Here is a 19,483-nt window from a genome sequence, read left to right on the forward strand (position 1 = left end):
AAGGTGTGAGAGCACACGGAGGGGAGCCGTGACTGTCTATCGGTGGTGCGTGCGTGCTCAGGCAAGGTGGGAGCGCAGGGGTCCGGGCTGAGCTGCGGTGCAGCTGTTCGTGGCCGTGCTCAGGCCAGCTCACACGTGCACTCCGTCCTACAGCCACAGCCATTCAGAAATGGGGTCCAAGATAATGATGCTCACCAACAGAAACAAACATAACAGAAACTAAGGTATAAATGAAAAAAAAAAAAGATGTCTTTGCTGTGTTCCCCGGCGCCTTCTTTCCCACAGGGGCCTAGCAGGGGCCCACAGTGCTATGCCCCCCCCCCACCCTCTCACCTCTGTCCTGAATGCTCCCTCATCCCCTCAGCCCCCTGCCTTGGGTCACATTCCCTCAGGACCCTCACTTGGGTACACAGCAGGTATGTTAGAAAGCATGCTGGTAACTTAATATTTTGCTCTTCCGGGGACATTACTTTTTAATTTGGGTTAGTCTCATGGTGTGAGGTATTACTGATGAAATTTTAAGCCAGGAGGGAAAATGTTTTGGGGTGGAGGAGTGTGTGTGTGTGTGTGTGTGTGTGAGAGAGAGAGAGAGAGAGAGAGAGAGAGAGAGAGAGAGGGAGAGAGAGAGAGAGAGAGAGAGAGAGAGAGAGAGAAAGAGTTTTCTTGGCTTCTATTAAATCATACCACAAAGGCAACTGCTAAATCCACCCACACGTAGCCCCTCCCCCAAAGCTACCCTCCTCCTAGTCCACCCCCCCCCCCCAGCCTCCTCCAACCCCAACCCTCTCCCACGGTGCACACCCTTGCCCTCCTTAGGTCCCCGTTAGCTCTCCTGGAAGAGGCCATGAGGGCAGAATGCAGCAGGAAAGTCGGATGGTATGGGAGGAAGGCCAGCCCAGGTGGCGAAGGGACATCTCAGCTGCCCAAGGTCTGATCAGACAGTGGTGGGCTCTTCATCCTTCCCTGTCTGCCCCACCCACCCAGGCTGTGCTGCCTGCCTTATCTGAGCTGCCAGCCAGCCCCACCTCACTGGCCAACCTGCATCTCCAGGACCACAGAGCCTCTCAGCTCCCCAAGCAGAGCGATAAGACCTGCCCGCCCAACTGGCCGGCTCTTGCTCTAGGTAGGGGCTAACCTGACTGTGGCTCTCTGGGCTTGAAATGAAGGCTCAATCAGCAGATCCACAGCCTGGGTCCTTTAGTCCAGCCTCTGCTCCTACCCTAAGCCAGCCACCACTTGCTGTGAGCCAGTCCCTGGGCCAGGGATCGTCAGGCATCTTGACTACATTCACGCAAGCCTGTGCCTTCCCCATTTAGAGTGAGGAAACCAAGGGTGAAAGGTTAACGCGGTGAAGGCCACCGGAATAGAAGCCAGGCTGGAATTCCTACCCACTCAGGATCAGTGAATACTCTTTTCTTTTTTTTTTTTTTTTTTTTAATTTTATATAGAGACAGAGAGAGAGTCAGAGAGAAGGATAGATAGGGACAGACAGACAGGAACGAAGAGAGATGAGAAGCATCAGTCATCAGTTTTTCATTATGACACCTTAGTTGTTCATTGATTGCTTTCTCATATGTGCCTTGACTGGCGGGGCCTTCAGCAGACTATGTAACCCCTTGCTCGAGCCAGCGACCTTGGATCTAAGCTGGTGAACTTTGCTCAAACCAGATGAGCCTGCATTCAAGCTGGCGAACTCGGGGTCTCGAACCTGGGTCCTCCGCATTCCAGTCCGACAATCTATCCACTGCGCCACGGCCTGGTCAGGCGTGAATACTCTTTTCAATGGCTCCCCAACGATCCCACTTGATCTGAACTTGGGATCCCATGTGTTAACCTCATCCAGTGGAGCCACTCAGAATCCTGCTCACTGGCCTGGCCTGGGGACACGGAGCAGGGAGGCCGGGGGACTTGGGCTCGCCCCACCAGGCTGGGGCAGCCGAGGTGCTGACAGTGAGTGAGTTATGAAATGCAGCCAGCTGTCCAGCTGTCCAAGTGGGCTGCGCTCAGTGTGGGCAGGCACTCTGCCTCCCCTTTTCCTCCAGTTTCATTCACAGTGTGGCTGCGATCTTTGCTCCCGCCTGGCTCTTCCTGCTTTTCTTTCCTTTTTTTTTTTTTTTCACTTTCTTCATCCTTCCTCCCTCCGTTTGTTTCCCTTTCACCTTCTCCCGCTCCTGGCCCCACCTCCACAGTTACTGTGGCAACAACTCAATGCCAGAAATAAAGGCAGGATCCAGTTTGGTCACCAGTTCCCAAAACAGCTTTCCAGGGGAAGGACTGGTGGGCGTGGACCATCAGGAGCTTGAGGATGAGTCTGTTGGGAGGAGGCGTGCCCCCCAAGAAGACCTGGTGTGAGCAGGAGGAGGCCCCTCCTCTGGGTCAGCAGTTCATTAGAGCACCTCTTACCTCCCCAAGCGTGAGGCCTGGGCCTTTTCTAAGACTGGTGAAGCCCTCACTCTCCTCTTCTCTCATACTCTCCTTCACCCCCCCCCCCCTTTTTAAAGCCCTGTCCCATCTGTTGGGACTCGGGTTGGGGTTCCTTTAATGCCAACACTCTACAGGACCCTCTCATGCTCTGGGAAGCACTAGTCAGGAGCAGTTGGGCCCAGAATCTGGGTTGTGGTCTGAGCAGGTCTGACAAGGGCCTTGTCCACTCACGTGGCTCCTCCTGATGACGTCAGGACTGAGCACAGGCCCCCTCCTCCCCTCCTACCTTACACACCAGGCACTGTGCGTGGTCTCTTAGCTCTCTCACTTGGGTTCCTGTATCCTCTCTCTCTCTATCCTCCCTCTGAGGAGCCCCTCTTTCTGTGTGCCCCCTCAGGCCCTCAGGCTTGCTCTGTTCTCAGCATGTTCCTGCTCTGGCCTCTACTTATAGTGAGTCCCATGGGTGAACCGTGGTATCATTTGTACAAGCTGGACCCACAGGGCTGGGGAGATGCAAGGGTCTTGCATCCCAAACTCAGCGTTCTAAATTATGGGCCATCCCTACTCTTGTCTTTACACACACACACACGAGCTCTGAACAAGGAATTTGTATAGACTGCACCCCCAGGCCCGGTGTTCCACATGTGGCCCCAGAGAGGCCGGCAGCCCCGAGGTGAGACTCCCCTGTGGCACAGGCAGCAGAGCCCATGCTGAGACGCAGCTGCAGAACTCGTGCACCTGCTTGCAAGAGCATACTCCCACTCTCCCAGAGAGGCCCCCACACAGTGACACGGTGCCGCTGACACCCACAGTACCACCCACCGGTCCTCTTCTCCACATCCACTTACACCACGTGCTGACACCCCTCCCCAAGCCGGCACATGTACAGCATGCACAGAGCCCTCGACCTTTACCCACCCCTGGGGGGGGGGGTTCCCATGCCACCCTTTGCCAAAGCACAACTGCTCCCATCTCCTAGACCTGCCGCAGCTCTCCCGGCAACACGGTCCCCTGGGAGGAGACACCAGGGGCACCTGCCAGGGAAAAGGCACTTGGCCTGTTAGTCTGAGGCAGGGCAGAGTTAGCAGGGGCACCACCGGACTCTGGGGGGCCTGCAGGTCTGCTCAGCCCCCAGCACCTTTGAGCACATTGACAGCCAGCACCAGGAGAGAGCTGGGGTCAGGCCTGCGGCCACACCCTGCATCCCAACCTCATTCTCATTTGGCCCTCACTCAGTCTGGCCAGCCAAGGGCTCCCCAGGGCCCTCACCCAGGGAGCACACATCAATAGCATTTAGGCCTCTATGTCAACTGCCCCCCTCCAGAATATCTGTGCAGTGGGAGGAAGGCTGCCAGCGCTTTCTCTCCCTTCTCTGTTGTTCAGTAAAGAGGGAACAGCACCCCTTCCCACCCTGGGCTCTATCCCCCATCACCTGGACTTCTGGCCCACACACTAGGTGACAGGGGCACTGGGGTGACAGCATGGAACACCCCAGCCCCTCCTCCTTACATCAGAAGGTAGTTTAATCAGATCAAACCCAGTGAGTTCCAGGGTGTGGAAACGGACCAGTCTCCCACTGAACAACGGGCCCCAGCCCACCGTCCTGAGGGCTCCCTGCCACCACCCAGAGCCTCTCTCCCAGGCTGGTGTTATGGCCCAAAGTGCCCACAAAGGGGAAGAGAGTGGGAGACCCCGCCACCTACCTGTTCCCAGACAGTGAGGCCCAGACACTCAGCCCCAGGGCAGGGCAGGGACAGGCGCAGGCCCAGCTCCCAGGCAGCCGCTGTGCTCTGAGCCTAGGTAGCAGGCTTCTCTCTCTTCCTGGAGCCCAGCTGTGCTTTCCCAGAGCACAGGCACAGGATAAAGCTGGCTGGGGGGTGGTGGTGGGGTAACTAAAGAAGGAGACTCACCCTCCTGGGCCCCCACCTACGTTGCCCCAACCCTGCACCTCCACAAGCCTGCAGCTTGGATCCCTGAGCCGAGCCGGGGAGTCTTGTCTGGTAGGCGCAGGCCGCTGGCTCCCCTGCGCCCGCACTCCCCACCTCCCCACCTCCAGCTGATAGCGTGTGACCAGCCCAGGGTGTGTTTGTGCATGTCTGCTCTTCCACCTCGCTGGCCTCTGCATCAGAGCTCAATCCATCTCAAACAAGAGGAGCATTAAGCCGGCATCATGACAAAGCAGAATCGGAAGCAGACCGGGCCAGCTGCTGGCCTTTTTCCCCTTCCCACACCCCAGCCCAGCAACACTCATGCTCACACACACACACACACACACACACACACACAGCCCCTCGAGCCTCCTCATAGACAGCCAGGCACTAAGTCCAGGGTGGGACAGGGCTCTACTGATAACCCAGGGGTGACAACATCTGGTTTCTCCAAGCAGCTCTATTTCCTACTCAGCATCTAACAGCAGCCAGAGGCCTCTGGGATCCCTGCCTCCCTAGGCCGATAAAGGGCATAGATGCTGAGGGCTAGGGTTGTGGGCACAGATGCCAGAATTGATCACCCAGGATTAACCCTCTCCCGAGGGGGATGGATGGTAAGATGGGGAAAAGCAGGGCTTCAGCGTGAGAGACTGGGTTAGCCCTTTGGCAACCGAGTCCCCTCGGACTGCACCAGAGCACAGCAGTGGTGGTGTGAGCGAGAAGAACTCCATTTCTTGCTAGGACAACTTCATCAAAAGGGAACTTCCTGCCAGGTGACGCCCAGGTCCCAGCACAGAATTGCAGGGACATACATGCTCCCCCGCTCTCTGGGAAGACCTCCACCACTCCAGCACCCTCTCTCTGGCTGTGGTTTCCTCTGGGTTCAGAGCAGAGCCCAGTTCATTTGTGACCCTCAGAGGAAGGCAGGGTAGGGAGCCCAGCCAGCTGACCTTGGCCCTGGCCTCCTCTCCACCTCTGCCTGGAAGACCTGCCTACCTAGGCAGCCCTTGCCGTTGTCCTGGTAACTACTGCCCACAGCTGGTTTATCAGCTGTCCCTTGGGGAAATCTAGAAACTAGGGAGCAGGCTCTGAGTGGAAAATTACAAGGAAGGGTCTTGAGGGGGACAAGTGAGAATGTACCCCGGGGCCTTTTTCCCTAAGAAGAGAGGACAGGAGGGACAGGTAGGGCAGGAGATCTGTGTCTGGGTTAGTGGAAGGCAGAGAAGGGTGAATCCTGATGGATGGGCTCCAGAAAGAGAGGAGAAATGAAGGCAGGTAGCTGAGTGGTGAGGAAGAGCAGGCCCAGCTGCTGTGCGTGGGGCAGGAGAGGCCCTGTGGAAAGGTATGAGCAAGCTGGGGGGAGGAAACAGGATTCACCCAGCCGAGAAGAAATAGCCAGGACATGATACGAGAGGGTGCACCTTTGAGGCCATCTCCTTGGAGGAGGGGAACCAGGCTTTTCTGGGGAGCCAGCCTGGCTTCCGGGGCCTCTCTGCCCTCTCTCCTGCCCACCCCACCCTTACGCCCTGGCCCCACCCCAGACCTACACAGCCTTCCGCCCCCCTCTGGACACCAAGTGCCAGATGCTTTTAAGCCTCAGCCTTCAGGACGGCTTCTCTCCTACCTCGCCGCCCCCCCCCGCCCCCGCTCTCGCTCCCCCCCCCACATCCCACCCCAGGAGGTCTGTCGCCCAGTGCAAGGGGCCCAAAGGTAAGACTGGGACGAGCTGCTGGAGGTACTGCTGGGAGAAGCTGTGGACTGGGCCTGGAGTGAGGCGGCTGGTGAGGAATGGGTAACAGTCTCTGGCCAGGGAGGAGGGGAGCATTCTCCTCAGGGAAACAAGCATGTTGAATGGGGGGGGGGGTCAAGGGGAAGGAAGGGAAGTGCAGGGTGCATGGGGAGGGTTCTCAGTACCTTCAAGGGCCTGGGGCGTGGGGCAGGAGCACAGCAGCTTCCTCAGTGACATACACCTCCATCCCTCGGCACATCTCCTCTCCGCCTCCCGTTGCCAAGACAACCTGCCGGCTCAGCTGAGGAGGCTGCGGGGAGGGGGGAGGAGGTAGCTGGTGGTTCCTATTGCTTGTTCTTCAGTGATGGAGGGAGGAGGCCTGAGGTTGGCCTCTGTGCTGGGGTGGGTGGGGGAGCTTCAGGAGCCAGGGCTCCCACCCAGCCCCACCACTGCCCCTTTCCCTCTTCCACAAACCTCCTGGGGTGGCCTCAGGACAACCCTAATGCAGGGCTAGATAGCAGGCCTGCCTTGGGGAAGGAGGCAGTCCTAGGCAGTGTCTCCCATTCCAGAAAGCCAAGCACGGAGCTGAGAAAGAGCAATAGGTACAAGGGAGGGACAGGCTATCCTGAAGGGTCAGAGGGAGGCTTCCAGCCAGAAGGAGAGGCCCTGGGCAAGGCTGGGGCAGCCATGCGGCTTTGGGCCCAGAAGCTCGACCCATCTGATATCTGCTTTCCCTGAATGCTTCCTCCTAGTCCCCTCATTCCCTTGGACCTACAGGAAAGTCAGAGCCTGGGACAGTGCTCTTCCATTCCCACTGGCCCCAGCTCCATAGGAATGTCCCTCCACTGGCAGAGCCACCTTGGGCAGGAACACTTCAGCCAGCCAGGTCTGGAACCAAGGGAACTGCAGAGTTAGGGCTCCCTCTGTCGACCCGAGGCACGGTAGCTGTCAAGGTCATTTCTTGAGTGATCCTGGTATGTGCAGTTTTGGTGTGTGTGTGTGTGTGTGTGTGTGTGTGTGTGCACGCGCGCGCGCATTGTCCAAGGGGCACAGTCAGGACAGCCATGTTCCACCTCTACTTCCCTCTGGTTGCATCTTACAGAGAGACTCTGCTTCCTCCTCTGCCCACCCCCCCACCCCCCCACCCCCCGCTCCTGGGAAGGCCCCAGGCTCCCCAGGGGCAGCTGCATGGTCCTCCCCCATTGCTTGCCTGCCTCCTCATCAGGCAGGGATGAGAGAGGAGGCAAAAATCTTCCCCAGAAACAGGCAACACTGAAGAGCAGGTGCCCGTTAGCCAGGCCCCAGGGCGGGTTTCCTGGGTACTACTTGGCCACACCTGGAAGGCTGGTGACCGGACTAGCATACCTTTAAGCTCAGGAGAGCCTGAGACCTTGAGGATGGGTACTTGAGTCCACAGCAGGGGCTGAAGCTCCTGCCCCTCCCAGACAGGTGGTCCCAGGCCCAGTACACCTAGTTCTTGACTTCTTTCCCCAGCAAGGTCACTGGTACTAAATGTCCTGACTGAACTCTGGCCCTGCCACCTGCCCCCTCTGCAAGGCCTGTGCAATCAGCTCTCTGTCTCACTCCAGTGCCCCTCGCTCCACCCCATGCATGAACCTGCCGGGAGGGGCAGCACCAGAGATGCCCCCCGTGCCTGTGCTGTCTAACCATTAACTCCCGGAGAGGCTGAGCAGGGACCCGAGCACCTGAGGAGACGGGAAAGTGACGAGAACTGTACCAGAGGACGAGGAGGAAGGAGAAAGGCCTAGAAGAGACCCTTTCTCATCAGAGTTTAGAAACCACGTCCCCCTACCTCCAATCACCAGACCCTCTGTCTCCTGGATCCCAGGAGGCTGACACCAAACCAGCCTTTCCCCCAAACCCGACTGCACAATAGCATCTGCTCACTGCCCTTCCCAAAGCCCCTCACCACTGCCTCCCTGACGAAGCATAAAGACAAGACTCTCCGGAGGGTGACCCATGCACTTCTGCTACTGCTCTACGCAAACTCTCAGCACTGGCTTGACCAACCACCTGCTCACCTTCCCCTGAACACAGCTCACGGTTTCCTGCCTCCAGGCCTTTCTTCCCACGCCATTTTCACTCCCTTGTTTTCCCCTTGCGCACCTTCCCTGCTATGAAATCCTGCTTCTTCTTAAAGATCATGATGGCCCTGGCCGGTTGGCTCAGCGGTAGAGCGTCGGCCTAGTGTGCGGAGGACCCGGGTTCGATTCCCGGCCAGGGCACATAGGAGAAGCGCCCATTTGCTTCTCCACCCCTCCGCCGCGCTTTCCTCTCTGTCTCTCTCTTCCCCTCCCGCAGCCAAGGCTCCATTGGAGCAAAGATGGCCCGGGTGCTGGGGATGGCTCTGTGGCCTCTGCCCCAGGCGCTAGAGTGGCTCTGGTCGCAACATGGCAACGCCCAGGATGGGCAGAGCATCGCCCCCTGGTGGACAGAGCATCGCCCCCTGGTGGGCGTGCCGGGTGGATCCCGGTCGGGCGCATGCGGGAGTCTGTCTGACTGTCTCTCCCTGTTTCCAGCTTCAGAAAAATGCAAAAAAAAAAAAAAAAAGATCATGCAAACTCCAGCCCTTCCCAACTGCCCCACCCCATGCACTCTCCCACAAGAGCCCTCCGTGCCTGGATGGGGAGTGAACAGCTCACTCTGGGTGTTGAGGACAGGACAGGACCTAGATTGTAGGTCTCACTGGCCATGGCCGCGGGTGATTAAACACGGGTGATTAAACACGGCTGCATTTGCGCACACCCACACACGACATGGGAATAATCTTAGCCTGTAAATAAGGGGTTCCATGAGAGCATGCCTTGTGTACTGCCTGGCACATTGCCAGAGCTCTGGACCCATTTGTGTCATTACTTCCCGTTGCTCTTATCTCCTTTCTCCTTCTTTTAGGATGTACCAAATGCTGCTTTGCTGTTTTAGATGTGTGAAAGAGATTTCTAAAAGTCCCATGAAAAAACTGCCTTTTTATGGGTTTATCACCCAATTAAATTTCAAGTGTCTTGACAGGTTGACAGAGGATGATGCAATATCTTGTCCATCTTTGTAATTAACTGAAGGGCTAAACCATGCTTGTACACTGTAGGGAATAGACAAATACTTAGATTAACTGCTTAGGACCCCTTTCTACCCCAGTCTACCGAAGGGTAGAGGGTAAAGGCCAGATGCTGGCTTCTCATCCTGCCACTTTAAGGGACTGCAGGGTGCTGGGGCAATATGGCCTTTCTGGGACTTCTGATGATTTATTCCCTCAATAAATGCTTACTCTGTGTAATGTACTGTGCTGGGTACTGGGGGGGGGGGCATGGCGGCAAGGACGGACTATTCCTACATCTGAGGCACTTGTTACCTAGCAGATCCGTGACACAGCATAAGTAAGTACAGTTTGGACCAGCTGTGATATGTGCCAGAGGGCAAGGGCCAGGGCTGTGCAGCCAGGAGACCAGCACGTGGGGACTGACACTCCCCGGGAGAATGGGAAAGTGCAGGGGGCAGACAAGATGGCTACAGTCTGGACATGCAGGCTTTCTGGAGGAGAGCATGCTGGGCCGTGGGGACCTCATGAACAAAGACAGACATGTGTGCTTGCTGTGGGGCAAGGGTTGTAGTTTTGCCAGCGTTCCTGAAGAGGAGTTGTAGGGATGGGGCTGGGAAGGGCCTTCAGTGAGGATTGTCCAGGAGCCTTGAAAACCATGCTAAGTTTGCTAGTGATCATGTGACATGGACAGAGCTGAACAAACTGTGACGTTCTGAAGTAGGGGTGGGTGGTGGCATGAGAAGGCAGAAAGACCATTCAGAAAGCTTGGCTGTGATTGAGACATCCCAGTGAGGTCTGGCAATGGTGTTCCAGAGTTTGGAAGAGAATGAAGTCATGGGTAAGGGGGTGAGAGTTGAGATGCTGGGCTGCTCAGAGAGAGACAGCCTGAAGATCAGGGAAGAAGAGAATGGCAAGAATCTCAGGCAATGCGTCTAGGAAGGGGAGAGCTGCTGAACGTCTTCATGAAGAGGAGAGAGAAGACCCAGAGAAGGAGAGACAAGAGAATGAAGAAAGACAGCCTACACTGGGCCAAGGGAGGGAAGAGCTTCATAAAGGGTGGACATGCAGGTCTGAGGCAGGGCTTTGGGCTTGGTGACTGGAAAGTCACTGCCATTGGAGTCGGGGGGACAGGGCTCAAAGTAGAAGCCAGCTTGCAATGACTAAAGAGTGGATTCCCCCTCTGGCTCCCTGCTTTAGCTCTTCCCGCCTCTTCTGGCTGTTGAGAGGACAGGACAAGGAAGGGAGATCAATATGGAGGCTATTCTTAGCTAGGGGTTCTTGGTAACCTTAAACAGCCATAGGATCTGAGGCATGCTGCTGCCACCTCCCTCCACCTTGTCACATCTTCCCTGAGATGGACAGATTCATCTTGCCCTGTCTTCCCCTGCTCTGTTCACCCCCCCACCCCACTCCCATCCCAATCTGCAGTCTTGCTTAAAACCTTCAGGGGCACACAGAAGCAACCAGGGTGTTGTAGCCACCTGTGGGTGGTCTGAGTCCCGCCGGCAGCCTCCTACCTACCACACGGTCCTGATTAGAGATCCACTCCTCTTACCGCTCCTTATTAGCATCTTTGAAATCACCAGTTCAGAGCTGAACAGACTTCCCCAGAGTACCAAGAGGCACCCCGTGTGATAGAGCCGGTCTCTGCAGAGGCACTCAGTAGTGTGGTGAGCCAGGGACTCAGGGCCACAGGCAGGTGTGAGACTTGCCAGGCTCGGGGTTGGGGTGGGGCAGGGGCGCTCTCTGACACGGCACAAACCTCCAAGCTGCCTTCCCTCCCTCACTGTTCCCCAATTTGTCCCTCTCGGCCAGGTCTCACTTCAACAAGCAAGAAAGGAAACAGTGCGGGCTTTCTGGAGCTGGCCCCCAGAGGCCTGTCTGTGCTGGGGAGGTCAAAGAGAGAGCGGGAGGGGCTGAGAAAGGCACAGAAGAAAGCAAAGGCAAGACAAAGGGCCCGGTCCACCTTTGAAGCTGTCTCTAACCCAAGGCAGGAAAGGTGGGGGTGGGTCTGAGAGCCCAGCTCGGCTTGGGGGAGGCAGTCCAGAGTGTTAAAGAATGTTTCAAATTCCTTCGGAAATCAGAGGGATTGTAAGAGCTGCCCCTCCCCAACACACTTCCTTCACAGCCCCCTCACCCAGCCCCCCAAATCCAGTCCTCCACACCTGGGGGCCCCAACCCTTTGTCCTCAGGTAATTGCTGGGCGTTGCCCCCAAGTTAAAAATCCCATTGATCTCACCAGTTATCAGCTGTGGCTACAGACCACCCTTCCTATACACCCCACAGAAAATGACCCCCAACACGCCCCCCCCCCTCCCGCAGTCTTTGCAAGGATTAAGGTTCTTTGTGACTGGGGAGGAGAGAAAAAAGGGGCCTGGTGGAAAGCAATTATGACAAACTAGAGGGAGAATGTCCCAGGGCCTGGGGACCTCCCTCTTGGCTGGGGCTGCCGACACTGCCCAGGATGGGGGTGTCAGATGGGGCTCCAGTCCTCACCAGGGGAGAGGTGACTGACCCCTCCCCGCCTCACCCACTTAAAGTATGGTTTCTCTCTCCTCCCATTTTGACTAAATCAAGCCCTGCCACAACTCCCCGTTCTGGCCTTATTTTTAGGCCATTCTTGAGAGAAGCGATGTCTTTCATCCTTTCTCTCTCTCTCTCTCTCTCCTTCCATAATCCCCTTCCCTGAAGTATTCTCAGAAAGGAGGGAAACAGACAGAAGAAGACAGGGTTTCGGGAGGGCGTCTCCCCTGAGCACAGTCGGGTCGGGAGAGAGCCCGGCAGGGCAGGGCCTCCCCTTGCCAAGATTAAACCCCAGTGCGAAGGGCCAAAGCGGCAGGTTTTATGGCCTCTGAGTTCCATCCCTGCCAAGAGCACCTGGGGGCGTCTGGGAAAGCCCACCGGAGACGCTCGGGTGGGGGAGGGCCGCCCCCCTCGGTCCCCTCCCCCAGACCTCGGCCGCGGCCTCTGAGAGCCCCCTCAGGTGTGCCCCCGCTGTCTGCGGCGGACCTAGGAGGAGAGGGGACACTTTCTCGTCCTCGTTACCCCTTCCGATCGTCCGCGCCCTCCTCCCCCGCTCCGACCCTCCTCACCGGAGAAAAGCAATCCTTATGCAGGCTAGGCGGCTTCAGCTGCCGGGGCGCCGGGCCTCTTGCCCGGCCGGCCGCCCCGCCCCGCCCGCCGGCCCGAGGCGCGGCCCCAGGGTGCGGGTTCTCTGCGCCCCAACAGGTAGCACGGGACGCGCCCGGGGAGCCACGAAACCTGAGCCCGGAGGGAGGGGCGGCCCCGCGCCGGGCGAGGGTGCGGGCTCGCCGGCCGCCCAGGCCTGCTGCGGCCCCTCGGGGACGCCCCGCCCCGCGCCGCCCTGCACCTGCCCGTCCCGCCGGGGCGCTGCGCGTCCCCGCGCCTCTCCGGGAAGCCAGTTCGTTACCAGTGGGGTTTTGGAGCTGGATCCCTCAAACCCAAGCCCCCTTCAGATCACCCGTTTTCAGAAAAATGGTTTTATTCTGGGGCTGGGAGCTGGAGGTGGAGGTGCTGGCCTGAGTAATGGAATGTGAAGAACCCTGTTTGTTTTTTTTTCTCCCCTTTTCTTTTTTTCCTGAAACAAAAACGAAAGTCCCTTCCTACAGTCTGGCCAGGAGGAGCTTGGAGGCTGGGGACAGACTGAGACACCGGGAGCAGAATTTGAGAAGAGCTGCCTCCCCTATGGCCGTGTCTGCAAGGCCTTGAATCTGCTGACCTTGCCCCTCGGTTCAGTGAGTTTGCATCCAGGGGCCACTTCAGCTCCTCCCCTGGGGTCTGCCCCACCCCCGGGGCCTGTCCAGTGTGGAGTCCAGGAAGCAGCCCTGAGGCCCAGCACTGGTTGACACCAGTCCAGCCCCCTCTCCAGCTTGGGTCTCTGATGCTTGCTGGTCCTCAAGGCCCTCTGGGGGGCTCTGGCTTCCCTCCCTCCGCCCTAGCCCCGTTTTGGGATTAGAAAGAGAAGGGGATGGGAAGGCTGGTGAGGGGCAGCTGCCCCTCCCTGTGTCCCTGACTATGTCAGGGGCTTCCGAGTGCGCCTGGTCCGGCGGGTGGGTACTGAGCCCACAAACTCGAACTGCTTCTGCCTCTCGACCTGGTTTGGAAAGGGCAGGTGGCCCTCATAGAGGCGCTTGATGAAGTGAGCCTCTCGCTGGTTCTGGCGGCTGCGGGAGGCCTTGCGGGGCCGCCCCTGGCGCGTGAAGGCCATGAACCAGCCCTCGTGCCGCGCGTTCTGGAAGGCCGTGTAGTTGTTTTCCAGTACAATCTCCGTGAACACGCAGTCTTTGCTTTTCCCGCTGGGCTGCGGGGGAGGAAGGAGAGGAGGGAGGTTTGTCCCCCACCCTATGGGGCTTATCTGCCTATGTGCCTAGGTTAAGACTGAGGAGGGGCTGGGAGCCCAAGGATTTCTGCCAAGTGAGAGGATCCCTTGTTGGAGACAAAAAGGTGAGAGAAAGGAACAAGCTTTGCTTGGAGTCAGATCTGAACTTAAATGCAGGCTTGTCATTTGGAAGTTGTACACTTTGAACAAGTTATTTAGCCACAATGAGCTTCAGTTTACCGAGATGTGGCATAAAGAGCTAGGTAATTGTGTGGTCCCCTGCAGAACCAGTGGACACTGGTATAGGAGGACAGTCCTCAGACAGGGTGGGTGGCGCTGCTGGGTGGAGGGAAGGAGGCACCAGGCTCTGATGAAAAGAAGGGACAAATGTTGAGACACTGCCTGTGTTAAGGGCCACACAGGCACCCCTCTGACCCTTCAGATAGCCCTGACACATGCCCATGTTTTACAGATGAGTAGCCTGAAGCTTGACAGAGGTAAACAAATACTTGGTGAGAATAGCCTGAACCGGAAGCCAGGATTGACCAATAAAATTCTCCCTGCACAACAGTGCTGAGTAGGAGGTTACTTAGTGAGCAATGACACTGTAGGTAGCTACACTAGGACACGGAGACATTAGCAGGCAATCTTGCTGGTTGGATGCCATGGAGCCCACTGACCCTGGGGGAGCTCCTGACCCTGAATGAATGCCTACTTTTCAACCCTGATTAGCAACACTGATTAGCACTTAACCCTCAACATAGGGGCTGCAACATCATGTAGGTGCCAAAATTCTTACTGATGCTGGAAATACTGTATGAATCTGAGCCAAGGCCCCTGTGAGTCAGTCAGTGTCCTCAGAGTGTGTGCAGACCCAGAGGGACTCATTGAAGTGGAGAACACAGAGAGTGACAACGGCCAATGAGTGCAGAGGAGCCATGGCTCTGGGTCACACCGGCCCACAAAGGGCAGTGGGATGTTGGTGGGCCCTGGGTGCCCCGCCCCGGTAGGATCCAGCCAGGCGTCTGCTCTGTCCTTGGGCCTCACCTTCCCGATGAGCTTGCCCCTCTTGTTCATACAGATGTATTTCTCGCTCTCAGCCCCCTTGATGCGTACCCGGCTTCCAAAGGTGTCTGTCTCCACTATGAGCTTGGCTGTGATGGAGGAGGGAGAGAGAGACCTCTGTCCATGAGTGTTGCCAGTCCAGGGGGTGGTACGGGTCCCCCAACCAGCCTGGCCTCTAAACTCAGGTGGGAAGCATGGGGAGGCCCTGACACGAGCTCTGGGGATGAACCAGGTGAAGCTAGCCAAGGGTGTGGGTGGCCTCAGGCGAGGGCTGGGGCTCACCAAACTTGTTGCCGTCCTCAGCAGTGGCGGAGATACGACGCCCGGTGACCTGCACATGCTTGCCGCTGGTCCGGCTGTAGAGCTGGTACTCACGGATCTGCCGCCTGCTCAGCTGGTCAGTCATGGCACCCTGGTCCCTCACGTACTGGTTAAAATTAGGAGACGGGTGATTCTCCCCCTTTGCGGTTACCAAGGGAAAAATAGTGTCAATTTGCTTTGGGTGATACCACCACTGGTCCATCCAGGGGAGAGGGGTGCAGACGTGAGTGTGTTGAGGTGAAGGGTGAGGGAGGCATATGGCCACGGCCTTCTCAGGCCAGTGGGTGGCCAGTCATGACCTCTTGTCTTCTTGTCCAGCTACACCAGAAAACTGGTGGCTGCCAGGCTTGAGGGCCCTTGGTGATAAAAGTGCAACTTGGAATCATGACTCTGGGAGCTGGAGGGAACCTTCAGAGTTCTGGATTCTCATCCCCATATTCTATGTTGAAGGTGCCCAGGTGACACAGCTAGAGACAGAATCCGTGTCCTGCCGTTAGCATTGGAGCTTGTCACCTCTCCAGCATTCTGGGGGCTTGGCTTTCCCTGTCAGCCAGGACAACTGGATATTTCCTCCATCGTCCCCATGAACCTCGAAGGCCTGTCCCCCAGCACATGTGCACACACATGCACGCACAGCAGCTGGTCTGCTGGCGTCACCAGAGAGCACACACACATGCGCGCACACATGCACACACAGCAGCCGGTCTGCTGGTGTCACCAGAGAGCACACACACATGCACACATACATGCACGCACAGCAGCCGGTCTGCTGGCGTCACCGGAGAGCACACACACATGCGCACATACATGCACGCACAGCTGCCGGTCTGCTGGCGTCACCGTAGAGCACACACACATGCGCACATACATGCACGCACAGCAGCCGGTCTGCTGGCGTCACCGGAGAGCACACACACATGCGCGCGCACATGCACGCACAGCAGCCGGTCTGCTGGCGTCACCGGAGAGCATTATGGAGGCTCTGAGACCTGTGTCTCTAGGCTTCTGCAGGGCCCCTGGAAGTCTATCTTTATAGCACGTGGAATTATGAGCTATGCTCAGCTCCCCTGACCCTCCCCCTGGGTGTTCAAGGCCCTTAGAGAAGCCAGACCCCCTTCCAGATCTCCCTCCTGTATGGGTGAGACGCTTCCTTAGTGCAGGGAGGTGAAGGCAGCTGCGAGAGGTGCTATCAGCAGTGGCCCAAGGGCTCCTCCTGCAAGGCCACCTGCCTGTGCCACAATGTAACAGAGTCTTGCAGCCAGTGATGCCACCACCCACCCACTTCTCCTCTTTTCTGGGGCAGGGCGGGGCAGAGGGAAGGCTCTTTGCACCCACACACCTCCTTACCCATCTGCAACACTGAGCTGGAGAAAGACCAAGTCCTGACCTCTCTCTCCAGCAAGGTGCAACCGGTGTGACATTTCCCAGGTGCGAACACAGCCTCGGCTCTAACACTAACATGTTTCTCCACCTGCAGCCTGTGGCCTGTGCTGGGACGGCCTTTCCCTGTCCCCAGTCCCTAAGTCCAACCATCTGGACAGAGCTAGACCTAGATCAGCATCCTGGAGGGAGGGGTCGGAAGTGTTGTCCTGGGGAAGGGGAGGTGAGGGAGCAGCTGGAGGCTGCAGGGGAACCTGCTGGAGGTTAACCCTTTGTGTATCACTGCTCATTTCAGACTTCAGCTCATTCACAGGCCAGGAGCCTCACCAGGACCCCAGCCTAGGAGACCCTGACCCATCCCATGCCCCTCCCTGGAAAAATCTCACATTCGGGGTGGAGAACCTGCCTCCTTGCCAAGGGGTGGGGTCCACCTATCCCCAGTCCCAGCCGCTTGGCCCAGGTTCAGGCCCTCCGCCCTTCCTGGCGGACAGCCTCCTTCTGGCTGTCTGTTTCAGGTCAGGAGCAGAGAGGGCCCCCCCAAAGCCCCCTCCTCTCGTCGTCCCCCTTCAAGCCCTGCACAAAAGCAGGCCCACGCCCCCCCCCACAGCCCACAGCCCACAAGTCGCTCTCCCCGCGGGACCTTGCCTGTCCCTTTCATGTTCCCGCTGCGGGGGGACCTCCCCTTCCACTGCTGCAGACAGCTGCTTGTCAGCCAGCCCCTCAAGCATGGCTGTGGTCTGGCCCCCCCTCCAAGGGGGGCGAGGGGGCACTTCAAGGGGGAAAGGACAGCTTTGCCACCTTCCCAAATCCTGAATGGGGCCTCAGCCAGGCCATAAACGCCAGGCCAGCCACACCATTGTGCTAATTCCCCTTCCAGAACAGGTTGGGCCCACCCCTAGCCCCCTCCAGGCCAGGCTGGGGGGCTTTCTTCTCGTTCTCCCTGGATGTGTGAAGCAAAAGGCCTGTAATGGGGGCTTGAGCAAAAGGGGGAAGGAAAAGGGGGGGTGTTTCTCTCTCTCTCTCCCACCCCCCCACTGCTTCAAAGGCAGCCCCTTTCCCTCTCCCAGAGAAAAGGCATTTACCTTCAAAAAAAGTCCCCACTGGATATGAAGAGAAGCGGCCTCTGGCCTGGGAAAGCCAAGCGCTTTCCCCAGCGCGGTTCTGGACCAGTGCATTTTAATAGCTGCACTTTTATGGAGGATCACAAAAAAGGACCAAGCCATGCGCCGGGGCCGGGGCTGGGGCTGGGGCTGGGGGTGGGTGGGCATGGGGGGGTGGGCTTGGGTGGGGGAAGCATGGAGAAGCAAACCCTGAATCTTGCCTCAGACAAACTCTTTGGGCTTGACCTCATTGCCTGTAGGTGAGGAGTCATGGCCTTGGCTGGGCTTGCGGACTGCTTGCGTGATGCCCCAGAACAGCGCCCCCCAGGACATCCGTGTTGGTGGCAGTGGGGTTGTGATGGAATACACAGGTGGTTTTGCACGGAAAGCTGTCCTTCCAGCTACAAGCTTCACCTGAGTCATCACCTCCATCCTTTTCCAGCCACTCCTGGCTCTAGCCCTTAGTCTGTGATGCCCCTGCACTCAGCCTTGGAGGTGAGCCAGTGTGGAGGGATGGAGAGAGAGGCAGAGACCCCAGGGGAAGTAGGGAGGCTCACGGGAGGGAGGGCAGCTGAAAACACAGTCAGTCCCCAAACCTGCAATAGCCCCTTCTACCCACCCCAAAGGCTGACCCCTTCAAAACTCAGAGAGGCCAGAACCTGCCTCTGTCCAACTAAAGGAGACGGCCCCATCCCTCTTTGGGTGGGGCTGGAGAGTTGGGAGAAGCTAGCGGGACAGGTTGCCTACCTGAGTTTGACAGCAGAGAATCAGTAGCTGCAGGCACCTGTGTGGGGACCAGAGAGAGCCAGGTGTGGGTGCCAGCAGCCAGCCCAGGGTGCACCCAGCACCTGTCCCGCCCGCACCCTGCCCCACACACCAGTCTGTGTGGGAGTCCCAGTAAGATTAGGGCTCCCGAGCCTGGAGATGAACAAAACTCCAGTTGGAGAGGCCATGCACTTACAGAGTGAAGTTGGGCAGCAGACGGGCGGCTTCCATCCTGGAGAGGTTTCTTGGGGCAGCTGCCCCCCTGCCCCCAAACTCAGGAGATGTGGGCAGCCCCCAGGGGTAGAGTCCCAGAGAAGCCAAGGTCTCTTCAAGTCACAGATTTTCAGGGGGGAGAAGGAGGAGAGAGAAGAGAGGAGGAGGAGGAGAGAGAAGAGAGAGGAGGAGAGATGGAGGAGGGGGAGGAGGGCGTAATTGGGAGACTGAGGTGTGAGGTGTCCACCTTCCTGGCCAGTGAGACTGCAAAGCAGCCGCTGCTGAGGCTGCCAACCTCTCTGGGCTACCAAGTGCAGAGGATAGGGCTGCTGGAGCCTTCGCAGTGTAAGGCTGGCCCTGTGGTCTCCCCAGTTATTCCGACCCTCACAGACCCTGGCGGGAGGGCCCCTCCTACCCTCTCTAGGCCAGCTTGCTTCTCCTGCCCCCGGGCTTGGTGCCCAACTCCCCAAGGGTGAGCAGCAAGGATCTTTCTGGGGTCTCTGGGTCTGGCTGGGGCAGAAATTCCCAGGAGCAGCCTTAAAAGGAGGAGCCACCCCGCGGGGGGCAGGAGGTGGGCTTGGCCGGCTGCGCTGCCTCCATCGCTCTGTCGCTCCTGGATCCCCCCTTGCTGATAGCTGGCCACCAGGAAGGAGGGGTTAAGACTGTCCTGACTGGCAGCAAACAATGGGTGCAATAACGTGGGGGCCAGGGCAGGGAGGAAGGGGCAGCTGGGGTTGTGAGAGACCCTTGTGGAGTCTCCAGAGCTGGCCCGAGGTTAGGACAGAAGAGCTGGCTGCATTGGGGCTTGGCTATCTCCTCTGACAGATGGGGACAGGAACGCCCCAGGATGTCGGAGGACCCAAAGCGATAACTGTACTTAGTGGACACCAAGAGGTCTCTGTTCTGGGCCTCATTCGCCATCCCCCCAGGGCAGCAGCCAATCCTGGAACCTCTGAGGACCTCTGCCCCATGTCCCCTAGCAGCTGCCTGGGATGCAGTGCCACCCACCTCTTCACATGACCTCTAGTCCCACACCACTCTGTACCAGGCCAGCTATTACCCCGTTCTGCAGATGAGAAAACAGGTACACTGACTGGTAATTAGCTCAGATTGACCCAGCTAGTGAATGGTGGAACCAGGCTTCCAAAGTCCACACTGTAG

The 19,483-nt window shown here is 57.9% G+C and overlaps 2 protein-coding genes across 8 annotated transcripts in view; both read right to left on the bottom strand.

The window, feature by feature from the left end:
• DMTN (dematin actin binding protein) overlaps positions 1-12,496 on the bottom strand; it is a 29,752-nt gene extending 17,256 nt beyond the window's left edge. For 2 of the 6 annotated variants that reach the window (XM_066267992.1, XM_066268000.1), the window contains exons 1-2: positions 12,232-12,495; positions 6,267-6,391 (exon numbers count right to left, since the gene is read on the bottom strand). The gene's annotated coding sequence lies outside the window, so the exon portion shown is untranslated. Of the gene's footprint in view, positions 1-6,266; positions 6,392-6,555; positions 6,667-7,446; positions 7,589-12,231 lie in introns of those variants that run through there. The other 4 variants (XM_066267970.1, XM_066267952.1, XM_066267961.1 and 1 more) reach the window with 4 other exon arrangements.
• Positions 12,497-13,172: 676 nt separating this feature from the next.
• On the bottom strand, positions 13,173-18,340 carry FGF17 (fibroblast growth factor 17). Of its 2 annotated transcripts, none has more exons than XM_066253261.1 (5): positions 18,306-18,340; positions 18,092-18,128; positions 14,826-14,970; positions 14,526-14,632; positions 13,173-13,460 (listed from the first exon to the last, which is right to left on the bottom strand). In XM_066253261.1, the coding sequence occupies exons 1-5, from the start codon at positions 18,338-18,340 to the stop codon at positions 13,173-13,175; spliced, it is 612 nt and encodes a 203-aa protein (XP_066109358.1). The 2 variants fall into 2 exon arrangements, with proteins under 2 accessions (XP_066109358.1, XP_066109356.1); XM_066253259.1 differs by having other exon boundaries at positions 14,826-15,003.
• Between the last annotated feature and the right edge of the window lie 1,143 nt (positions 18,341-19,483).

Source organism: Saccopteryx bilineata, chromosome 1, assembly GCF_036850765.1.
Source record: "Saccopteryx bilineata isolate mSacBil1 chromosome 1, mSacBil1_pri_phased_curated, whole genome shotgun sequence".
NCBI lineage: Eukaryota > Metazoa > Chordata > Mammalia > Chiroptera > Emballonuridae > Saccopteryx > Saccopteryx bilineata.

Bases quoted from the DNA above. Each gene is read 5' to 3' on its own strand.
- FGF17 (XM_066253259.1), bottom strand. From the start codon at position 18,340: ATGGAAGCCGCCCGTCTGCTGCCCAACTTCACTCT. The intron at 15,004-18,091 runs GTAGGCAACCTG...GTAACCGCAAAG, and splicing joins TTCTCTGCTGTCAAACTCAG to GGGGAGAATCACCCGTCTCC. The intron at 13,461-14,525 runs GTGAGGCCCAAG...CCTCCCCCGCAG, and splicing joins GGGGCAAGCTCATCGGGAAG to CCCAGCGGGAAAAGCAAAGA.